This window comes from Hippocampus comes, unplaced genomic scaffold (assembly GCF_001891065.2).
Source record: "Hippocampus comes isolate QL1 unplaced genomic scaffold, H_comes_QL1_v1.1 scaffold108, whole genome shotgun sequence".
In the NCBI taxonomy this organism is placed as follows: Eukaryota; Metazoa; Chordata; class Actinopteri; order Syngnathiformes; family Syngnathidae; genus Hippocampus; species Hippocampus comes.
Genome location: NW_017805071.1, coordinates 1,209,174 through 1,229,663, shown reverse-complemented (window position 1 = coordinate 1,229,663; position 20,490 = coordinate 1,209,174). Strand labels below are relative to the sequence as shown.

General features: G+C 41.9%; 2 protein-coding genes across 3 annotated transcripts; one reads left to right on the top strand and one right to left on the bottom strand.

The window, feature by feature from the left end:
* Positions 1–1,721: 1,721 nt before the first annotated feature.
* bfsp1 (beaded filament structural protein 1) lies at positions 1,722–10,054 on the bottom strand. Its single transcript, XM_019864563.1, has 8 exons — positions 9,114–10,054; positions 7,496–7,556; positions 6,724–6,819; positions 6,077–6,169; positions 5,192–5,305; positions 3,742–3,962; positions 3,253–3,344; positions 1,722–3,149 (listed from the first exon to the last, which is right to left on the bottom strand). The coding sequence occupies exons 1-8, from the start codon at positions 9,479–9,481 to the stop codon at positions 2,092–2,094; spliced, it is 2,103 nt and encodes a 700-aa protein (XP_019720122.1). The 5' UTR covers positions 9,482–10,054; the 3' UTR covers positions 1,722–2,091.
* A 3,039-nt stretch (positions 10,055–13,093) lies between these two features.
* prokr1b (prokineticin receptor 1b) lies at positions 13,094–20,387 on the top strand. Of its 2 annotated transcripts, XM_019864566.1 has the most exons (5): positions 13,094–13,989; positions 16,541–16,579; positions 16,687–17,164; positions 18,875–19,344; positions 19,430–19,577. In XM_019864566.1, exons 2-5 carry the CDS (start codon positions 16,561–16,563, stop codon positions 19,456–19,458), a joined length of 996 nt encoding a protein of 331 aa, XP_019720125.1. In that variant the 5' UTR covers positions 13,094–13,989; positions 16,541–16,560; the 3' UTR covers positions 19,459–19,577. The 2 variants fall into 2 exon arrangements, with proteins under 2 accessions (XP_019720125.1, XP_019720124.1); XM_019864565.1 differs by having other exon boundaries at positions 18,875–20,387.
* Positions 20,388–20,490: the final 103 nt, after the last annotated feature.

Genomic DNA, 20,490 nt, shown 5'->3' with positions numbered 1-20,490 from the left:
GGTTTATTTTTAGGATCATATCACTAGCACTCTTGGTTATAGATGACACAGGAATAACTCATTTGATAGCTTATGTCATTAAGTTGGAATCAGGGGTGGGGGTGGGGGGCTACATAAAAAAATAATACAATTGAGTTGAAAATGAACAGCTATTGGACTCTTTTGAAACTCTGGCAAAATTTGTCTTTGACTTCACCTTGACTTCAGAGTGGTTTATCATAACAGGGAACGAGCTAATACAGCGGCCCCCAAGCCCCGGGCTGCGGACCGGTACCGATCCGTGGGTCATTGGATCCCGGCCCGCAAGAAACAATAAATAACTTACATTACTTCCATTTCATTCCTTTCGGAATCTAAAAGATGTTTTATTTTGAAAAATTACCGGATTATCTGTTACATCCGTCTACAATATGTCACGCTTGACGCAGGTCAAGGCGCGCTTCTCGGTCACGTGATAGGTTGCCGCTAAGCTAGCAAAATGAGTAAAAAAAAAACAAACGTCTTTGGAAAGTTTCTTTGGGAAGGGGAAAAAGTCCAAACAGGAGACAAAAGAGGAGCCTACGATTTTCAAGAAAAAGAAGGCTCAACGGGAGATTGCCGAGCACCAAGCCCATGCTGCATAATATGCTGCGATGGTGAGTCTTGACTTTCTTGCACTTTGTATTTGCGTTTATCTTATTTTGAAGGCACGTTTAAACGTTACCATAGCCAGCAACGGATGTTGCAGCCCAATTGGACGTTCCTCGTGTCATGATTCGTGTTTTACATTATGTTTAGAAAATACCACAGTATTATGCAGGTCATATCATATTATTGTGTTGTATTTTTCCGCCACACCTTAAAGGCCGCTCCCTGAAAATATTGTCTGACAATAAACCGGTCCGTGGGGCAAAAAAGGTTGGGGACCGCTGCGCTAATATACTTGTTCTCCATTTACAAGAGCACAGCAGTCAACTTTCTTTTAATCGCATGCTTGATTGCAGGCTTTTTCTTGATTCTGCAAATGCCGCAGAATGCCGCTGTGAGTTGTGTGTGGTCAGCTGTCAGCACCCGCAAACTTCAAAACCACTTTCGTCTCAGCCCCACTCTGTAATTCTGTTGACTAACTGTGCCTACTTCACTCTCAGAAAGAGTTAAACAGTGTACATTAGTGAGAGGAAACTCCATTATGTCCAATGATAGATTAGCCTCAGTAGCCACAGTTTGCAATCCTTCTGAAACCCGTGCTTTCTATATAATGAGTTCTGTCTTGAGGTATTCCAGACATTTAACCTCAATCTTTTTAGCCACATCGGGTGCACGCGACACCGTGTGGGGATCTACAGCTCTGAGGTTGTACAGTTCATGGTGTGGTTTGGGATGACTATCCATCCATCCATGCATTCATCATCAGGCAAACAGAATTAGCCTCAAGGTTCTGCATACTTTTGAACCATTTATCTATCGCTATTCTCGATCACTTTTCCTGTTTAGATTAGAGGGGAACTGGAGTCTCTCCCATTTGTTTTCGGGTGACAAGTGTGGCGCACTGGTTGCCAGTCATTCGTGGGTACCGAAACGGACAATCACTCACACTCACATTGTCACCAAAGTCAGATGACTGAACCACGAAACAGTCAATGACATTTTACTAAGAACAACATGTCGGCTAAATTGGTATAGCTACACCAGTCTCACATTTGGGTTCATGAAAAGTAGCCTCCAAGACAAGAGGGCACAAGTGATGTTTGAGTCGTCTTTATTGAAGATATCAAAGCAAATTGTTACACAGCAAAATGGTGCTGAGGGCAGGCGGTGGCATCCAATTGTACAAATGAGCCGAAGAGGGGGAAATTGGTGTTGGAAGACAGAAGGGTAGCACAACTTCCTCGTTGAATATTTCTTCTCATTTATTATGATTCTTTTTAAGGTGGCACAGAGCTTTATTTTTGCTTTCTTCGTTTTTGTGTCCCAAGTTTTCAGACAGTAAAGGACTAAAGCATGAGCATGGCTGTCTGGTCGCAACATTCAATACACAACCCAAGACTGGAAGTAGTAGGAGGAGCCTGGAATATGAGAGCAGGATTGTTTGGTTGGTTGCTGAGGTTGGTTCTAATGTTTCTTCTTACTGGATTTCTCTATGGTAGTTTCCACCACCATGGAAGTCTCCTCGTAACCTTTAAGCTTGCGCCCGTTGGAGAACTTCTCCACAGACTCTACCACCACCTTCTCGTAGCTCATGGCGTCTGGAGTGAAGCTACTGGAGCTTGAGCTGGTGCTGCCGCTACTGCTGCTGCTGGTGCTACCGCTACTGGCGCTGGTGCTGCTGCTGCTACTGCTGCTGCTGCTGCTGCTGCTGCTGCTGCTGCTGTTGTTGCTAGAACTGGAACTGGTGCTGGCGGCGCGGGGCAGAGATTTGGGAGTTGTACTTGGTCCATTGTCATCTTTGTTCTTTGAAGAGGCAGGATCCACTGGTGGAGTTGGATCTGTGGGGCCAGAGAAAGGCTGGACTGGGCCCGGATCTTTGGGTTTAGGCTCAGGCTCTTCTTTCTTTACCTTGTCTTTACTTCCATCTTCTTTCCCGTTTCCTCCATTGTTATCATCCTTTCCTCCTGCAACATTAGGCGGAGGGGTGGGAATTGCAGGTTTGGGGCCTGGTATGGGCTGAGGTGGTTGAGGGGATGGTACGCTGCCTCCAAGAGGCTGATCTTTGAGCGTGACGACGATATGTCCTGCGGATGGTGTGGTAGTGCAGAAGCCAGGATCTGGGTAGCTTCCTTCGCCAGTGACGAGGACATAACGACCCTTTGTGTAGAAGTCAGCGATGGGCTCCGGTTTCTTGTACTTCCTCATCCGATCTCTGACGATGTTACAGAGTGTGTCAAATGCCTTGCTTATCTGAGCTCCGTCAGGGACGTCCTGCGGAGATACTCCGGACAACATGGGCCTCTCCTCAGTCCTCCTCACGTTATCATCCTGAATTCCTACCGATGACGTCCCCTTCGCTTCGTCGTCTGGAGCCACTCCGCCGGCAGTGCCGGCTTTTCGATCCTCCTGACTGTTGTCAATTACATCTTTAGGCGTGAGCTCCTTCTTCTTCTGGACTTTCTTGGCCATGATTTTCTGGCGAGGTTTTATGTTGGTTATATCTTGGATGGCAAGAGTGATATCTGGGAACAAAAGAGAAGATGCAAACATTTTTGTTTAGCTACTTTTACACTATCATCAGTCCACTGTCTTGGGAGCGTAGTGGCTTAGCTGTAAGTGACTTACCTTTGCCCCTGGTTGAGGCAGGGGGAGCGTGGGTGTAGTGGTAACTGGTAGTAAACAGGGTGACTGGTGTGCCGATTATTGCTGAATTCAACCTGTGATGGAATAGAGGTCAAATTTCACGAGTCGTTATTCAAGCATCAACTGGACAGGTTTGCCAGGCACAAAAACTCCTAAACAGGGCATACACTTCACAAGTTAAGTCGGTTTCAAGCCTAATTCCGAGAACACGGGTCAAGTCTGTAGTGGATAAGCTGATTGCAAAAGGAGTGTATGTATTTGCCTCTGTCTCTCGGTGTGGAATTCAACAATTTGTTGATGAAATGCTGCCTCCATGATTAAGTACAATCTCTGCTTTTACTGTCTTTATGGCCTTCATTCTTCGGATTGTGGGCTAAAGCTTCCAAAAGATGAGAATGCTTGCCCCCACTCTCCAAGCTACGCCCCAGGCTTCATGGTAACGAAACACCAGTCAGCCAGTGGAGTTCTCACCTGTTGTCTTCATTTTCGATGATCCTCTTGTATCTATCCAGCTCATTCTCCAGAGACGTCTGGTACATGGCCAAGTGGCGGCACTCGCTGGTGAACCTCTCCAGGGCCCTTTCGGCTTCCTCGATCTCCTTGCGCAGCGATTCGATTTGCTCGTTGTACAGCTGGATCTCGTCGTCGAAACTCTCCTGGGTGCCTCTGATGGCTTGCTCCAACATTGCCGCCTGTGAGAGACACAGACGCCTTTTTAATCAAGACGCTCTGATGAAATGATTCTCCAGAATTACAAATGCCCTTGAGGAGATTTAACAGTGCTCCTTGCATGTCGCCAATCTTGCACCCCAGCATTTTGTTGCTCATTACTTGACTATTAGGAATTTGAGCACATAATGAAATCCAAGGTAGACGCTGCATACATTTTAAATATATATGACAAAATGTCAAATATTTGTACACATTTTGTTGCAGCTCATTTTCCATTTGGCTTCTACAGTATCCTAACAAATGACAGAAGGATTGTGTGTCATAAAAAGAGTGATGAACATGACTTTGGCAGTTTCTAGTTCCCTATTATTAGGACTCCACTATTTATTATTTAAGTGCATTGTGAGCTAGCGTACACCACAGTTGCTCTGTTAAAATGGACTAGAGCTGACATCTAGTGGGGTCTCAGTGTCAATGGCAAACCATAGCGGCTCCTGCGTTGGAGAATTCAGATTAAGAATGATTGCAATACAGCACTTGTCATGAGTTATTTCATAATAACATTTTGAAATGGCGGAAAATACAAATTCTTACTTTTTTGGCACTTCATAACTTAGAAATAAAATAAAATAACTGAATCCACAATGGTTTTATTTAAATGAGAATTTTGAAAGAACATTTTCAATTATAAATGTGATTGTTATTTATTTTTAAGAATTAATTTTAAGTGATAATGAATGCAGTTTTATATAAATATTCAAACATTTATACATTTGAAGAAGGAACATTAAAAAAATACATAACATGAAATTGAATCCTGAAAGATGAACTTTCAATAATAAGGAAAGATACATGATCTGAAGTATGAAAAAGTAAAGTAATACAGTATTTCCAAATATCTCACGCAATTTGAACTCAATGCAATTAATAAAAATGTCAACATATTCGTTGAAAGATAGATTTGAAATAAACATTTTCCCATGAATCATCCGGTCTTGATTTAATTGAAATAATTTGAGGCAAAAGTCAATTATAACACCACAAATTTAATCCCAATTACTTACTGTCGTATAAATGAATGATTAAATCATGTCGAGTTCAAAATAAGAACAAATGTGAATGTCTGAAAATCTAAAAGTAAACATTGAATTTGTGTTTTGGGGACTGAGTAATAGTATGCTGGGGCAAATGGGTTTGAAAAAAAAGCATAACTAAACTGTAGTTGCCAAGGTGACCATGTTGCACCCACCTCTGCTTGAAGTCGTTGTTTTTGGGCCTGCAGCTGGCAGAGGGCGCTCTTGTACTCCTCCAGCTGACTCTGCAGAGCCGGCAACCTACTCTGCACCAGCAGCTTCTCCTGCTCCTTCACAACGACAAAAAAAAAACAAAACAATCACTCTTCATCAAATGTTGCATTGTTGTTGTTTGGATGCATTTACCTGTTCCGCTGTTGTTGAAACAATTTATTCGTTTACACAACACCACATCAATTTGAAATTTGACCCAAATTGTCAAAAACAATATGCTTTAAAAGTCACATGAATGACATGCTAACATTTTGGCTAGCTAGTCAACAACCGGCTAGTAGCTAGGAAGAGAGAGAAGGCTGGGTAATTACAGTTTTTTTTCTTTTCCATTGCTTTCGCTCATTTCTTAAAACAGAAATAACATTCTTAAATTAACATGGACAAATCCCTAAACCAACTTGTAATCATTCACAACAAAAAGTCAGTTCTCATTGATTTCATCAAACTACAAACATCTTATTATATATAATCTCAAGTTTCTCAGTGCATATTTGTGAGCACAATGAGTCCACATTTAGAAAAAAAAAACCTATAACCTTGGTTCACTAGGCAACCCGGTCTACCAACTTGACAAACATTCTGTATCACGGACAAGAAAAATGGTCGTGTATGTGCGCATGAACAGCGTGTGCTTCACCCATTCACTCTCTTGCATGTCATAATATGAACAAAGGCAACAGAACTGAAAGGCCACTAACCTCATCAGCACTTTGCATAAAGTTCCCAGGGGGACCACACACTCACACACACACACACACACACACACACACACACACACACACACACACACACACACACACACACATACGTTTTGTGAGTGAGCTCACCTCGGAGATGCCCACTGACACGGTAGGTGCAAGCGGAAGCGTCTGGTTGATTTGCTGCAAAATGTGTACAAAGGTCTGGATCTCTGCAAGGTTCTGTTAAGATCACACCACACAAAGACAAATGAGTTAAATGAGTTTTTTTGTTGTTGTTTTTGTTTCTCTAAAAGCCTATTGCATATGTTCCAATCCAATGGTAATTTAAGATGACTTTCCATCCTTTACCTGACATAATATGCCCGTAGCGCAGCGCTTCGATACGTTGTAATGATAATATTCAACATTACATCGCCTTCAAATGTACCAGCAGGCGATGGTATAAAGGAAGAAAATGGCCCATAAAAATGTGTCCTGCATAATGTCAACGATTTAAGCAGTTCTGATGAATGAAAATGGGATTTGGATGGACGTTTCCTGTTTTTTTGCAACTACTGCCCTATAATATTGCATTTTACATCACAAAAACACTTGGCTGATGTGTTTTGTGATGTAATAAATCACCATGAAGGAAGGAACACTAAAGCCATGCTCATGGTTCACTAAGGGCTAAGCATGCACACTTTATCAGCGAATTGGGACGGTATCTCAATATCTGTGGGCTTTACTGCATATCTATGTGAGATCATGCTGTATATGCTTGTATCGCTGACCTTTCTGTGTCTCTCTCTGGTAGAGTTGATGTCATCTTGCAGGAACTGGGACTGGATCTGATACTCCAAATTTTTCAGCAGGGCACTGTCTGCCTCCTGCAGGGGAAGTTAATGGGACAGCACAGCAGAGGAAGAGAGCATAATCAAGAGGGCAAGCCAATGGGTAAGTCGATTCGCAGAGCAGGGGCAACACGGCTGAGTTTATATTTTTAATGGGGAGACCTTGTGGGTGTCTTGAGGGCCATTGAAATCATTGAAAACAAAAACAAACAAAAAAGGACTTATTTGCTTTCAAGTAATCCAATTAAAACAATACTTTATGATAGCATATATAATTTAACCATACATATTTATTTTAAAGTTTTAGGTTTAGAGAAATTATTTCTAATTTCATAAGTTTGAGAAACTTTTTTTTCATATATAATATGACTACTTAATGATACATTTAACCATAGTAACATTTTATAACGTTTGCACATTTTGTTTTTCTTCCTTTTTTTCCTTTGTTTCTTTCTTTTCTTCATATAATGTTTATCTTTCAGTTTTTCTCCTTTTGGAAAAATCAGTGTAATTCGATTCCCAAGTTCATAATTTAACAATTACAATTATCTATAATTTCATTTTGATTTCCATTTACAGTTTCAGATTTTTTTCATGTTATTATTGTTAAATAATAATTATTATTCTTGATAATATATACATCAACAATTCTTACAATGTGTGTATATCGGCTATTGGTCACATTGGGATTTGATTCCAATCGGCGCAGTACCTTGTTTAGCTGTTCCAATGTGCTCCGTAGTTGCTCTTGATAATCACATTCACTTCGGTATCTGGAAAAAAAACAAAAAAAAAACCAAAATGATCAATTATGATATAATTTGTAAAAAATAACAAGCATAATCAGTGATGATTAAACATCTTTCGTTCTAGAAAAGATACCAGATTATCATTCTGGAAGCAAGGTGTTGGCATGTCATTGTTATGTGTGTTGCTTTGTCTGCCAAGTGACAAATCTCCCAATCACTTTTAAAGTGTTTCTTTCAGACTCACTCAGCTGTAGAAGTGTGCAGAAAATTGCCCGGTGTTATATATTTTCGCCTGTCACGGTACAAAATGAATTTCTGTTGAAAGAAGACAATCCCAAAGTGTCAATTTGGGGCTCTTTCATGAATACTTGATCAATTAATGACTTGGAGCAAAAAAAAAAAAAAAAAAGAAAGAATGTTGCTCCTTCACAACTTTGTGTTAAGAACAACATTGGTGAGGAGGACTCCATTCAATGAAGGCCATCTCTCTTCACCATCTGACTAGAGCGCTCGGTATTCTTCTCAACTCATCGATTACCGTAGAAACTGCCATTTGTTCTGTGGAACCAGGCAGAACTTTTCATGCGGCTCAATGAGAACGATGGCGGGTTTTGCAACGCTGCAAATGTCACTGCTACCCAAATTCCAGTGTGTTCCTCGTGTATTATTTTTCTTGTCACGTGACATTTAGCTCCACAAAGGAAACTACTGTGTTTGTTTGTTACAAAAAGACGACCTCTGAAACAAAAGGAATTTTTTTTCCCTCCCTTTTTATAAAATTTCTCTTTGGTCATTGAATCTCAATACAACAGCACCGTTTAACTCTCGGTAGCTCTTTTCACACTCCCATCTTTTTGTTGGCGTTGCAATACTCTGTGAAAGGTCAGACCTTTGCAATTCCTCTGAATGCGAAGGCACCGGTGCATAAAATAGCTACGGTTGCAAAATGCTAAATGCCACATTTCTTGCGGAACCCCTAAAGTTAAAGTTGGAAGTGTCCAACTTCAATCACACGTTTTATTTCAAATCTATTGCGGTGTTTTATGGAGACATAAATCTTCAAAAACAACGATTCAGAGACACATCTGTAAGCCGTGTTTCGGCTCATTTTTTTTTTTTTTGTTGACTTTTTCCACATGAAGGTAAACTCTGCCACACGGTTTGTCTTTCGCCAAAGGCGCTTCGACTCAAAAGCTTGTTTACCTGCCGGTTTAGTAGAAGCCCCTGTGGCTAAAGACGAAATGTGGCGGGGTTTACTTTCTGGACCTGGATTTGACACCGCTGATGGGAGGATTTGCATTTTAGCCATCGCTCAATACGAAAACAGTGCAGTGCACAATTTGGCGCTGATCCAAATTTGGATTCAATGGCCTTGGGAGAATTGGGTGTTCGTTCTTTCAACCTGATATCAGTTGTGGAAATGGAAACTCAATTGCCTCCTGTTCGACGATTAGGTACAAACACCTTTCCCTCGAGGCTGAGCATTTTCTATCGTTTCCTTTCTATCCTAAGCACATTTCAGTTCACCTTATCTCTAAAGGGGATATTAGCGGAGACCCCAGCCGCGGGGCGTTCTCTTACTTGCTGGTGAACTCATCCAGCATGCGGCTGGCGTCCCTCAGCTCTCTCTCCAGCTTGGCGTGGTCAGAGGTGAGCTCTCGGATCCTCTGCTTGTTGACTTCGATCTGCTCCTTGAACGTCTCCTCCAGGCCGCTGGCCTCCTCCATGCGCTGCAGAGTCTCCAGCTGCTTACGGAACACGGCGTTGCGCTGCTCCAGGACCCGAGCCCGGTTGATGTAGCGGGCGAAGCGGCTGTTGAGCTCCTGGAGGTTCTCCCAGCCCTGGATGGCGGAGATGCCCGCCGAGTCCTCGGGTTCTTCGCGGAAGACATCCGAGTGCTCGTACTTTTCCTTGCGCACCTCCTTGCGCAGGTAGCTTGTCTTGAACATGCTGGTAGCTTTCTCTCCCTTGGACAGGTGGTATCCCTCAAAGTACTTGTGCTCTTCAGCTCTTTATTGTGTGAAAACTGGGGTGCTCACCCTTGGCTGTCTCATGCTAGACTAAACGCCACACAGCACTGGCTGGCGACGAAATACATCCCGGCACCTCCCCTCTGACGGTGACCGCAACTCGTGAGCCTGGGGCCTTCCAGAGTTGATTGTTGCCTTTGTTGCGGGGATTTGAAAAGCCACGTTCGGTGATGACAAAGCAGAACAGCAAAAACACACACACACACAATTATGCGCCACGCGAAAGCACTGGCTGGTTGCACACAATTAGTGCGCTTCTTAGTCAGCTGCTTTGTAGATCCATGGATGGTGCAGGAGTTTGGATTTCAGCCCAATCGCAAGGACAGAAGGGAAGTTTCGTGCATGGCAGCTTGTTCGGATGCCAGTTTGTGCTACACAACCGCAGTAAAGGCTACGATGTGATGATGGAATGTTTCTTTTCATAATAGTTCTGTAAACCAAGTGGAATGGATGACCCTTGAATTTCTTCAAAGGTTAACAGTAGATACCAGAATGTTCGAAAAATGTTCATGATTCGGTATTTCCCTTCCTGAGATTTATCTTTGTATGATGCCATGTCATTTGAAACATGTTTAAAAATCAGAATCCACAACATTACACCCCTATTAGTTACAGTTTTACAGTTTTTTTACTATAGACAGTAAATATCAAACCAGTGAGAGATCATAAATTGTGTCAGCACTCGTCAGAACGCAGCACTCTGATTAAAATTGCGATGCTGCATGAAGAACGAAACAGAAAAATCCAGCAGTGTAAGGGGGTCTCCGGGTTCGCCAAACTCGTCATATCGAGACCGGAAGTGGCAGCAAAACGCAAGTAATGCCCGGCCTGCTTAAACAGCGCACAATTGGATTGTGTCAGCTGAAAGGTTTTGAGATGGATCGAAATGATAGCATCGATTTGCCAAATAATTGATTCTTCAGAATTTGTCAAATAATCGATCATTCAGAATTTGTCAATTGTTTTGAAATCTGTCAATCACAACGACAAGTATACGTTGTATAGTTTGCTTTAAAAAAACAATTTAAGAATAGAAATACACTATTATTATTATTTTCAATATCCATATTCCTGTTACTGCTAATCTTGAGCCACAACAGCGTGATTGATTGAAGAAATCTGCCTACTTCCAATCCTTTTTTTAAATTTTCTCGTAAAATACCAGAAAACTTTTGTTTCACTTTAAATCCAGACATATATTTCATTAATCCTCTTTCGATGTTGTTTCATAGTCTCGAACAGTGTTGGCAATAAACTACTTTGAGCCTCTCGGGGAAGCCAAACACAAGTTGTCTTGTGCATATTCGCCATAATATCCGATGCGACTTTGAGTCTATCTATCTTCTTTTGTCACGAGGAGCTGGATCACTTGAGTACACGTTGGATCAGTGAAGCGTTCCGATGGATGAAAACGAAAGCCTGTTGTTTATGCTCTTACTCAGGCCTTATAGGCGGTCATGGCAGAGGCTAGAGAGAGATTGAGCAAGTAGGCCCTGATGTTTCGGCGGCTAATAAAATCTAATTGGAACATTTCGAGGCGATTGTCGGATCTCTGGTGTTTTGGGAGTTGGGTGTTATACTCTTTCCATTGCAGTTCCATTGAAGATTAGGCTTGCTTAATTCTCTTCGGCATCGTCAATCTTTTTTGCCTGCAGAACATCTTACATTCCTCTAGTTTGACTTTTTGGACTTATTGATTGTGTATGACTTCAACATTCACGATTTGTCATAACCCAACGGTAGTACGGCCCAATGAAATGCTGAGAGAATATAAAAGATTAGGAACGAGCAATTTTAAATAATGAAAGGTAAATACTGAAGGAAAAAAGGGGGTGTTAAGGAATATACGTTAAGTATAATTTAAAAAAACAATGACAAAACAAAGTTTTGTAAGCGTGTGCAGAGAGAGGGCGAGAGAGAGAAAGAGATTTATACACACGCACACACGCACACACACACACACACACACACACACACGCACACACACACACACACACGCACACAGCCTGGTGTGAACAGGCATCTCAAGACAATTGAGACAAGATTGTCAAAGGGGGAATAAAAGGAAGAGTGATCCTGGCTTTCCATCAAAACAAAGAATTGATCGCGGGAAGTCATCTGAGCTGCAGTCCGTCCTTGTTTTTCTGCTGTTCAGGATGGATGACCACAGTCTGCTTTCCAATCAAAACACTCGCGCCGCCGACGGTCAACTTGATGAGACTTTTTGAGCACTCGAAACTAAACGGCCGCTCTCACAGTATAAGTGACACATAATTTGAATGCTGATTAAGTGTGAATAGCCAGATGTCCCCCAAGTCTAGCGGTGGCGACTAATGCCATTATGTAAAAACAACACCATATGAGAGATTAGCAGTTGTATGGAGAACATTTCACTTTTTCATGCAAAAATAATAACCTGATAACCTGATAAACTGTCCATTGTAGTAATCGCTGAATAAACAATGAAATAAAAAAACAAAAAAAGTAAACAAAGCAAAATCTGACATTACCTTTTTTACTCAAAAATATTTTTTTTTCTCTACAACATTATTTGCAATGTATATATTTTTCATTGACATAAAACCAGGATGGCTCAAACACATCTTTATACCTCATGATTAAAACATTTCCTTGCTCTATGAGAAATTAATGTTTCACAAACCTGTTTATTTTCTGTTTCAGAGGGGGTGGGGGTGTTGGGAGGGGGTCACTTTTTTGCGTTGTTAGTTGTGCTTGATGAATGCATGTGTCAACAGTTCCCAGGCAAATACAGATTAGCAGCAATAGCTGGTGAACACTGCGAAAGATTTTGCTCCCATAATGCATCCTTCAAGGGTCAGTGGAGTGGAAAACACAATACGTGCACTGACTCCTCATGGTCCACTTGTAGAGATGAGTCCAAATGAATGTTGATGCGCTCTTCAGACGGGATGTGAACATCGCTTCTGATAGAGACGTCGGGCCTCATTTACCGACGTCTGAAAAAAAAAAACGGGCAGAATATGTGCATTCACTCAAATAGCGCTGTTAGTGAGCATGTGGTGCGTGACCGAGATTATGGCGCGACGGGTTCTTTGCACATCATATTTGTTGCGCATAATACGGTTTAACCTCTTCCAGTTTGTTGAACTTTGACATTCGTGCATTGATAATCTCAAGTAAACTGCTGAGTATGAGGCTAAGGGACGATTGTTTTCATTCCACAAGCAACATGAACAATAGCATGAAAACTGTCGTCCGAATTTGACAGCATTTTAAACAACCGAAGGTTTCCCAGTAACGCTTCAGAATTTTGGCACTGATTCATAGAATTCCTACTTTATTTGAGTGACTTTTTCGTGTGTGTGTGTGTGGGTGGGGGGCAAATATAATTTTATTCTCGTTCTTACTTTCCGCTGCTATTTTTTTATTTCCCTATGCACATAGCCTTAATGCTACTTAGTATACATGATCCACCTTTAATGTATATTTTATAAGGGAAAAAAAAAGAAAAGAGCAACGATAGCTGGTGAACACTGCGAAAGATTTGGCTGTCCCAATGCATCCTTTTTTTTTTCATCATGCATGTGCCCCATTGGGAAACAAGATTAAGGATATATGTATTCATGAGATGCAATACAAGAGCAGTGTCAAAGAATTCAGCGTTGCTACAAATAATGATTCTTTCATAAAACTTTAATCATGGGGTATGAGAAATGCACATACTGAGAGGAGTCGAGAATTACATCAAACTGCAATCATAAACATATTACTGAATGTTTCTATCGTGGTAAAAGAAGCATTTCTTATCTTTAAAAAATAGATATTCTGACGTAGCTCCTTGTATTTGAGCTTCTTTTATGGCAAAAATCATGAAAAATTGCTGTCTAAAGCTTATCAAGCACAACTAAGTGCCAAAACAACAACACCAGCAGTCCTGGAAGATAGCTCGAACTTTTATGGGTTTCCAATTGTGCACAAAGAGAATTGGAAAGTAATCATGAAGCTTCCCTTGCATAATAATAATGACAAGTAGATAAAAAACAAAAAAAAAACAAATGCATATTGATTAAGCGTACTATCCTGTGAAGGTGATTTGAAGGCGGCGGTAGCCTTTCAGTGCATACATCACCACCCTGGCTGACACTAATGGCTTTGCCACGCTAACCTTTTGGCACACTCCCACTGGCTCCCCTCCCTCCTTCCTTCTCTCCTGCTCCCATCCCCTCCCATCCTCCTTTTCCCCACGGCGTCATCATCGGGGGTGCTCATTTAAGGCGGCGGAGAAACAACTTTTTGTTGTCTCTTCCATGGAGGCGAGTGAGGAGGAGCGGAGCATGATGATGGCTCTCGAGGACTTTATTTAAGCACTGGCCAATCTGAGAGGGCTCTTTAATTGCTCTACTAATTGAACTGGACATTGCCTTGACCTTCTACATTATTTGCAGGTAAGATGGATATTCCATTACTTAATAATATAGTTTTGTTATTTACCAACAGAATGACTTTTCCATTTTGTCTTAATTACCCGTAAATGGTTCCCATATTTTTGGTGATTTATAACATCTCAACATCATTCATGTCCTTGAGCATGTCACCTTTATTACTCTTAACGTAGATGGGATGGCCATCACAAAACACTTTGCAGTCAGCATTTTAAGTAACATTTTTACACGGAAAAATGAAAGTCAAGTCCTGTGTAGGACACTAAAAGACATTTTAAACTAAAGTAAAGCAAAACTACTCACCCTTTCAAGACACCTGACTGGCAGGTCATGGAAAGAGGACAGGAAGATGTCTTCAGAGAGTTACTGTCACCTTGTGGGTTTTGTATCGGGATTGGTGTATTATGTTAAACAAGTATCAGCATCTTGACTGGATGACCCGTTCAGGGTGTCCCTGGCCTGTAGCCCAAATTAAGCTGAACGCCACCTCACACGCGACCCTTGCGCTATAGAAAATGATAAATGGCTGGACGGATATCAGTGATTGTTAATGAAATTGTGTGACATTTTTGGTAATGGGCACAGAGACGCTTTCTTATATCGCAGTCAGTTTAATTTCCTGTTCTATGGTGCCATCACTAAAAAAAAAAAAAAAAAAACTTTAGATGCTCAAGATGTTGAAATCCAAACATCCAGAAAATCCCAAGGAGAAAAGTCATCGTGAAGAAGACATATGGACAAAGCTAGCGAACTATTATCATATCTGGTGACTACATTTTGGGTGCAAATTCTTGTCCTTTTCATTTTCATTATTGAATGACTACACAAACTCTCAACACATCGAGTTGTTCCTCTTGTTTTCCAGCAACAGGGCAAGCGTTGGGTCGCTTCTTAATTGGCCATTGTTCCCTTTCACGTCACAATCAAAGAGTCCGTGCCTCGTCCCCGGTGTTGTCCGCACACACAAAGAGTTGCCATTATAAATATTTAAAAGGTTTAACATTTACAAGCCCTCTCATTAATCCAGGTCAATCAAAGGGCATTGAATTGATCGCAGCTGGAATGTTCTGTTTGTCTTAGGTACACGAATAAAGACACTCGTGCTGTATTTGTAAGTATTTTGCCCCTTCCCGACAAAGGATGTCAAACCCCTGACTATCTTAGGTCTTCTAAGATTGTCCTTGAAGATTATCCTTTGATCTGAGATATGTTCAGAGTGGATTTGACCCCGATAATGGTGTTTAAAACGACTTGAGGGTGACAATCTCAAATATTAAATGTGTTTGATAGTTACAACCACAAATCTTCATGTGTGTGTGTGTGGGGGGGAAAAAAATGACTTCAGTGGAGCTATTTGACTCTCTGAACTGTTGCATGAATAGAATGTCGCCAATCAAATAAAGAGGTGGCAGTCAATGAAAAAAAAAGTGTCCTACCTGGGGCGGCCTGGTGGTCCAGTGGTTAGCGCGTCAACCTCACAGTGCAGAGGTTTGGTTGTTCGTCTGTGTGTGCCCTGCGATTGGTTGGCAACCGGTTCAGGGTGTCCCCCGCCTACTGCCCGAAGACAGTTGGGATAGGCTCCAGCACCCCCCGCGACCCTTGTGAGGATAAAGCGGATCGGAAAATGAATGAATGAATGGATGGTGTCCTATCTGATACCTGATGTCGATTTTGTATGAAAGTTGAATATTATTGTTAGATTTTTATATTATATATGAGTCAGAAAAGGTCACTATCAGGGGTTTAACACAAAAACGTTTTGAACTGTTTTTTGATTGAAAAGATGCAAGTGTATCGAATCAAACCAAATCAAATCGTCACGACATCGAGGTACGTATCAAATCGTATAGCTTAGATGTACTGGTAATTTCATTTAAATTGTTGCACTCATTCAGAAATACTCCATCCAAAAAAACCCCTTAAAACTAATGCTAAAACTAATAAAAACTAGAATCAAACATTTTCGAAATAGTAAAAATGATTAAAACGCAATAAGCCTGCTCTAAAAGCCTAAATTAAAACTGAATATTAAAAAAATGTCAAAATGAAATAAAAGTACAAGTCCCAAACCATTACAACCCTGACAAGAAAAGAGGAAATAAAATGCTCAAATTCTGCCAAATTATCAGTTTGTGTGTACTCCTCCTATGTGAACTTAATTAAACAGTGTCGGTGAAGTCCCAAATTTTATGCGCTGACGAGACCACTTGATTTTTCCCTCCCTCTCTCGAGCTCATTATCCTTGCAGTCTACCCTGTGTAATACGAGGCTACAAATGCGCTTTCTTGTTTTGATGTAGCTTAAAATGCCTTGTAACCAGACTGCACTTAGTCTCGTGACACTGCCTTCCGATAAAGTTGACAAGGTTCAATAAATTGCATGAAGGCCATTCCTCGCTGTAGTGGCCGCAGCTTAAGTTTCCAGCCGTATTCATAGGGACTGCACCGCCTGCCATCCTCGATAACCTGCTGAAGGACTCGGGCAGTGTAATTTATTTTCCAATGATATGAATCCTGACCAGGTGTTGAATAATGCATCTAACTTTGTCTTACAGGTCGTGGTGACTCTCCAAATATGATTCACCCTCTCCAAGGTACGGTCTTCAGGCAAATAGTGTAGCAGTTAAGGTGTTTACAAGGAGTCGTTGCCTGGCTTCACCACAAAGACTCATCATATCCCCCCCCACCCTAATTTTGAAAGTTCAAGTTGTTCCTGAACTGGTTCCGAACAAAATGGCAGAGTTAAACATCAGCCACCTGTTGACGGCTCCTTTTCCTGATAAATTGGATTATAACATTGACAACTACGACGTGGACTATGGCATTCCGCCCGATGAGATCCCTGACACTACACAGGGTCTGGCCTTCTACGTGGCCACCATCATCATCGGCGTTGTCCTCGCTTGCATCATGCTGGTATGCGGCTTGGGGAATTTCATTTTCATCGCTACGTTGACGCGTTACAAGAAGCTGCGCAACCTCACTAACTTGCTCATCGCCAACTTGGCCATCTCGGACTTCCTCGTAGCGGTGGTGTGCTGTCCATTCCTTGTAGACTACTATGTGGTCAAACAGCTGTCGTGGGATCATGGGTTGGTGCTGTGCGCTTCGGTCAACTATCTACGCACCGTGTCGCTCTACGTGTCCACAAACGCCTTGCTCGCCATTGCAGTGGACAGGTAAGGGCTTAAGGTCATTTGTAAGCCAATCAAAATGCCTTATAGCACTTTATATACTCTCCATACTATTGGATTTATCATACATTCAATGTTTTTTTATGCAGAACACAGGTACTAAATATGCTTTGAACTTTTGTGTGGTAGCGACTGGATTTGAAATCACATGATGGGCCAAAAATGATGTGTCTTCAATTTTGAAAACCGATGACTTTCTTGGAATTGTGTCTTCACTGAAGGTATGATATTATTGCGGTGTCAACAATGTGAAATCCAACAATAGTACATTACAACAGAGATGCCATCCGAAGGAGTAAAAAAACTGGTTCATGAAGCACCACGAAGCTTCATTTTCCCATCAATAATGAGAACAACTATATAACTGTCACTCATTGTCTTACACATTAAACATACCGGACAACCAATTAATGAAATGAAATAGTAATTGCAGACCTGCCAATCAATAATCCAACAAAAATATAGAGGCGGCGGCCCGGTGTTTCAGTGGTTAGCGCGTTGACCTCACAGTGCAGAGGTACCGGGTTCAATTCCAGCTCTGGCCTCCCTGTGTGGCGTTTGCATGTTCTACCCGTGCCTGCGTGGGTTTTCTCCGGGTACTCCACTTTCCTCCCACATTCCCAAAACATGCATGGCAGGTTAATGGAACACTCTAAATGGTCCCGAGGTGTGAGTGTGTGCGCGTGGATGGTTGTTTGTCTATGTGTACCCTGCAATTGGCTGACAACCGGTTCAGGGTGTCCCCCGCCTACTGACCAAAGACAGGCCCCAGCACATCCCGCGACCCTTGTGAGGATAAGCGGATCGGAAAATGGACGGATGGATGTCTCATTCACTTGAGCAGTGCAATCGGAGAACCACATTCTCTGTGGTCCATTGCACAGAAGATTATGTTAATGTCATATTTGAACAAACAGCCGTGCGTCAATAACACATACTTTGAGGATGGAGGGCAATCCAGCTGCGCTGATCAATGGTGCGTGCCGGCTGACTGCGGAGAGCAAAACCGTGAAGCAAATGTTTGTGCCATTTAGAATGCTTGTATTGCATGAGGTGTTGGTATCATTTTAGTCACAGTCAGCTACTTCAAATGATATTGAACCAACTGCTTCATTTCTAGCGTGCTATGAACAACTCCCATTTAATGTCTTTGTAGAGCCACTTTCACTAATAGTTTACATGAGCGACTATCATGCAGCCGCTCAGTGACCCTCGAAATGAGTCTTTGTCTGTCTATAGCTACAAAAAAACAAAACCAAAAAAAACTATGTGTTCTATTGACTGGCAACCAATCCAGGGAGTACACTGCCTTTGCCACAAAATCAACCGAGATAAGCCCCTAGGTCGGCCATCAGCCAGAAGTGGAAAGTGGTCGAAAGTGGTCACCAAAAAAATAGTTTACCAGATGTTTTTACTCCAACAAATCAGCAAATGATTGAGGAAAGAACCAATGGAATGATTAAATGACAATTCCTTAACAACAAAAAAGGAAAAGAAATTGGACTAAACTTCTGTCCATTGCCTCTGTAGCATGTCAATAATCCATCCATCCATCCATCCATTGATCTATATTCTATACCGTTTATCTTCATCAGGGTTGCAAGGAGCTCGAGCTATCCCAAAATGTCTGCCTCTCCAATTGGGAGATTGACCCGATCGACTGCCTCATCAACTTGATGTTGTCTATGTTCTCAGGTACATGGCCATCGTTCATCCTCTGAAGCCTCGAATGAAGTACGAAACCGCCTACTGCCTGATAACCGGAGTCTGGATTATTCCCATTCTCATTTCAATTCCCTCGGCTTACTTTGCCTCGGAAACCATGTACCCTCACGGACGCATCACGACGACCGCTCACAAAGTCTTCTGCGCTCAAATCTGGCCCGTGGACCAACAGGCCTACTACCGCTCCTACTTTTTGCTCGTATTCGCCATAGAGTTTGTCGGACCCGTGGTTGTCATGGCGATGTGTTATACTCAAATTTCCCGCGAGCTCTGGTTCAAGAATGTGCCTGGTTTCCAGACGGAGCAGATAAGAAAGCGACTGCGCTGTCGCCGCAAAACTGTGATGGTCCTTATTGGGATATTAATGGCATACATCCTGTGCTGGGCTCCGTACTACGGCTTCACGATCCTGCGGGACTTCCACCCGACGCTAATCTCCCGTGAGAAGAACTCACTGGTGGTCTTCTACATCATCGAATGCCTTGCAATGAGCAACAGCATGATCAATACCATCTGCTTTGTCAGCGTCAAGAACAACACGGTCACGTATCTGAAGAAGATTGTGCTGGTGCGATGGAGGTCAACTTACGCCCCCACTAGGACTGCGGATGAACTCGATTTAAGGACCTCGTCCTTGCCTGTCACAGAGGAAATTGAATGCATTCATCTGAGGTAAACACGGCCATTAAAATCTGGATTGCTCATGTGAAGAATGGACTAGGAATCAATGAGGACGCTCAATTACATGTCACGGGTATTATTTACTGTAATGCGAAAGCACACGAGGGGACAAATGCAGCATAGATTTCAGACAAAACAAGGAACGGAAAAACAAATTAATTAGGAGCAAATCGCACGAAAGCTTTGGCATATCTGTTGCTAAAATTGCCTGACTTGATGTGCTCTGAAAAACAGCAAATCCTGTTTACAGCAATGTTTGCAAATATGACGAACAAACAGGTCAGAACGTGGGATGTTTAATTAAGTTCTGGCATACATAGCATGACAGAGTTTTTTTTTTGTTTTTTTAACATGCAAAATATGTTGGTTTTCCTGCTTATTTGGAGCACGCTACTGTATCTTATGTCTCTTTGCGGTTTATGAATTTGCGGCAGTATTTTCTGAGCCAAGGAGCAAATTTTACAGCGCCAAAATATACAGTAGATTGAATTTCTGATCTCGTCTCAGTTAAAACCTCCATTTACTTTCTCACTGTGAAATCTGGCCCTGATGAATTAATGATCACAAAGTTAGTTGTGGGAATGTCGTCAGGGCAGACATAAAACTGAATCCTGCTGGATGCGATCAATGGCAAGAGCATTTAAGCATTCCGCTTGTCACTGTACATCGCTGACATAGATAAACGAAGTGAACACAAGGTTAACGTAATTTGTAGTAAATAATCAGGCACACCCTTGATCTTTCATTTTACACCAATGAGCCGCAGTAGTTGGAAATCATTACATTTTTATGTAAAAAAAAAAAAAGATGACGCACGGTGCTTTTGACAGTCCTGTTGACTTGATTTCATGGACAAAGTAATCTTTCTTGAGGCTGAAAAAAATAGTATTGATGTTAGTGTGCCA

Coding starts and splice junctions, on each gene's coding strand:
- bfsp1 (XM_019864563.1), bottom strand. CDS start 9,481: ATGTTCAAGACAAGCTACCTGCGCAAGGAGGTGCGCAAGGAAAAGTAC. Junction 5,306..6,076: donor TGTCAGTGGGCATCTCCGAG/GTGAGCTCACTC, acceptor GTCGTTGTGAAG/GAGCAGGAGAAGCTGCTGGT. Junction 3,150..3,252: donor TGCCTCAACCAGGGGCAAAG/GTAAGTCACTTA, acceptor TTTTGTTCCCAG/ATATCACTCTTGCCATCCAA.
- prokr1b (XM_019864565.1), top strand. Junction 17,165..18,874: donor CTCGCCATTGCAGTGGACAG/GTAAGGGCTTAA, acceptor CTATGTTCTCAG/GTACATGGCCATCGTTCATC.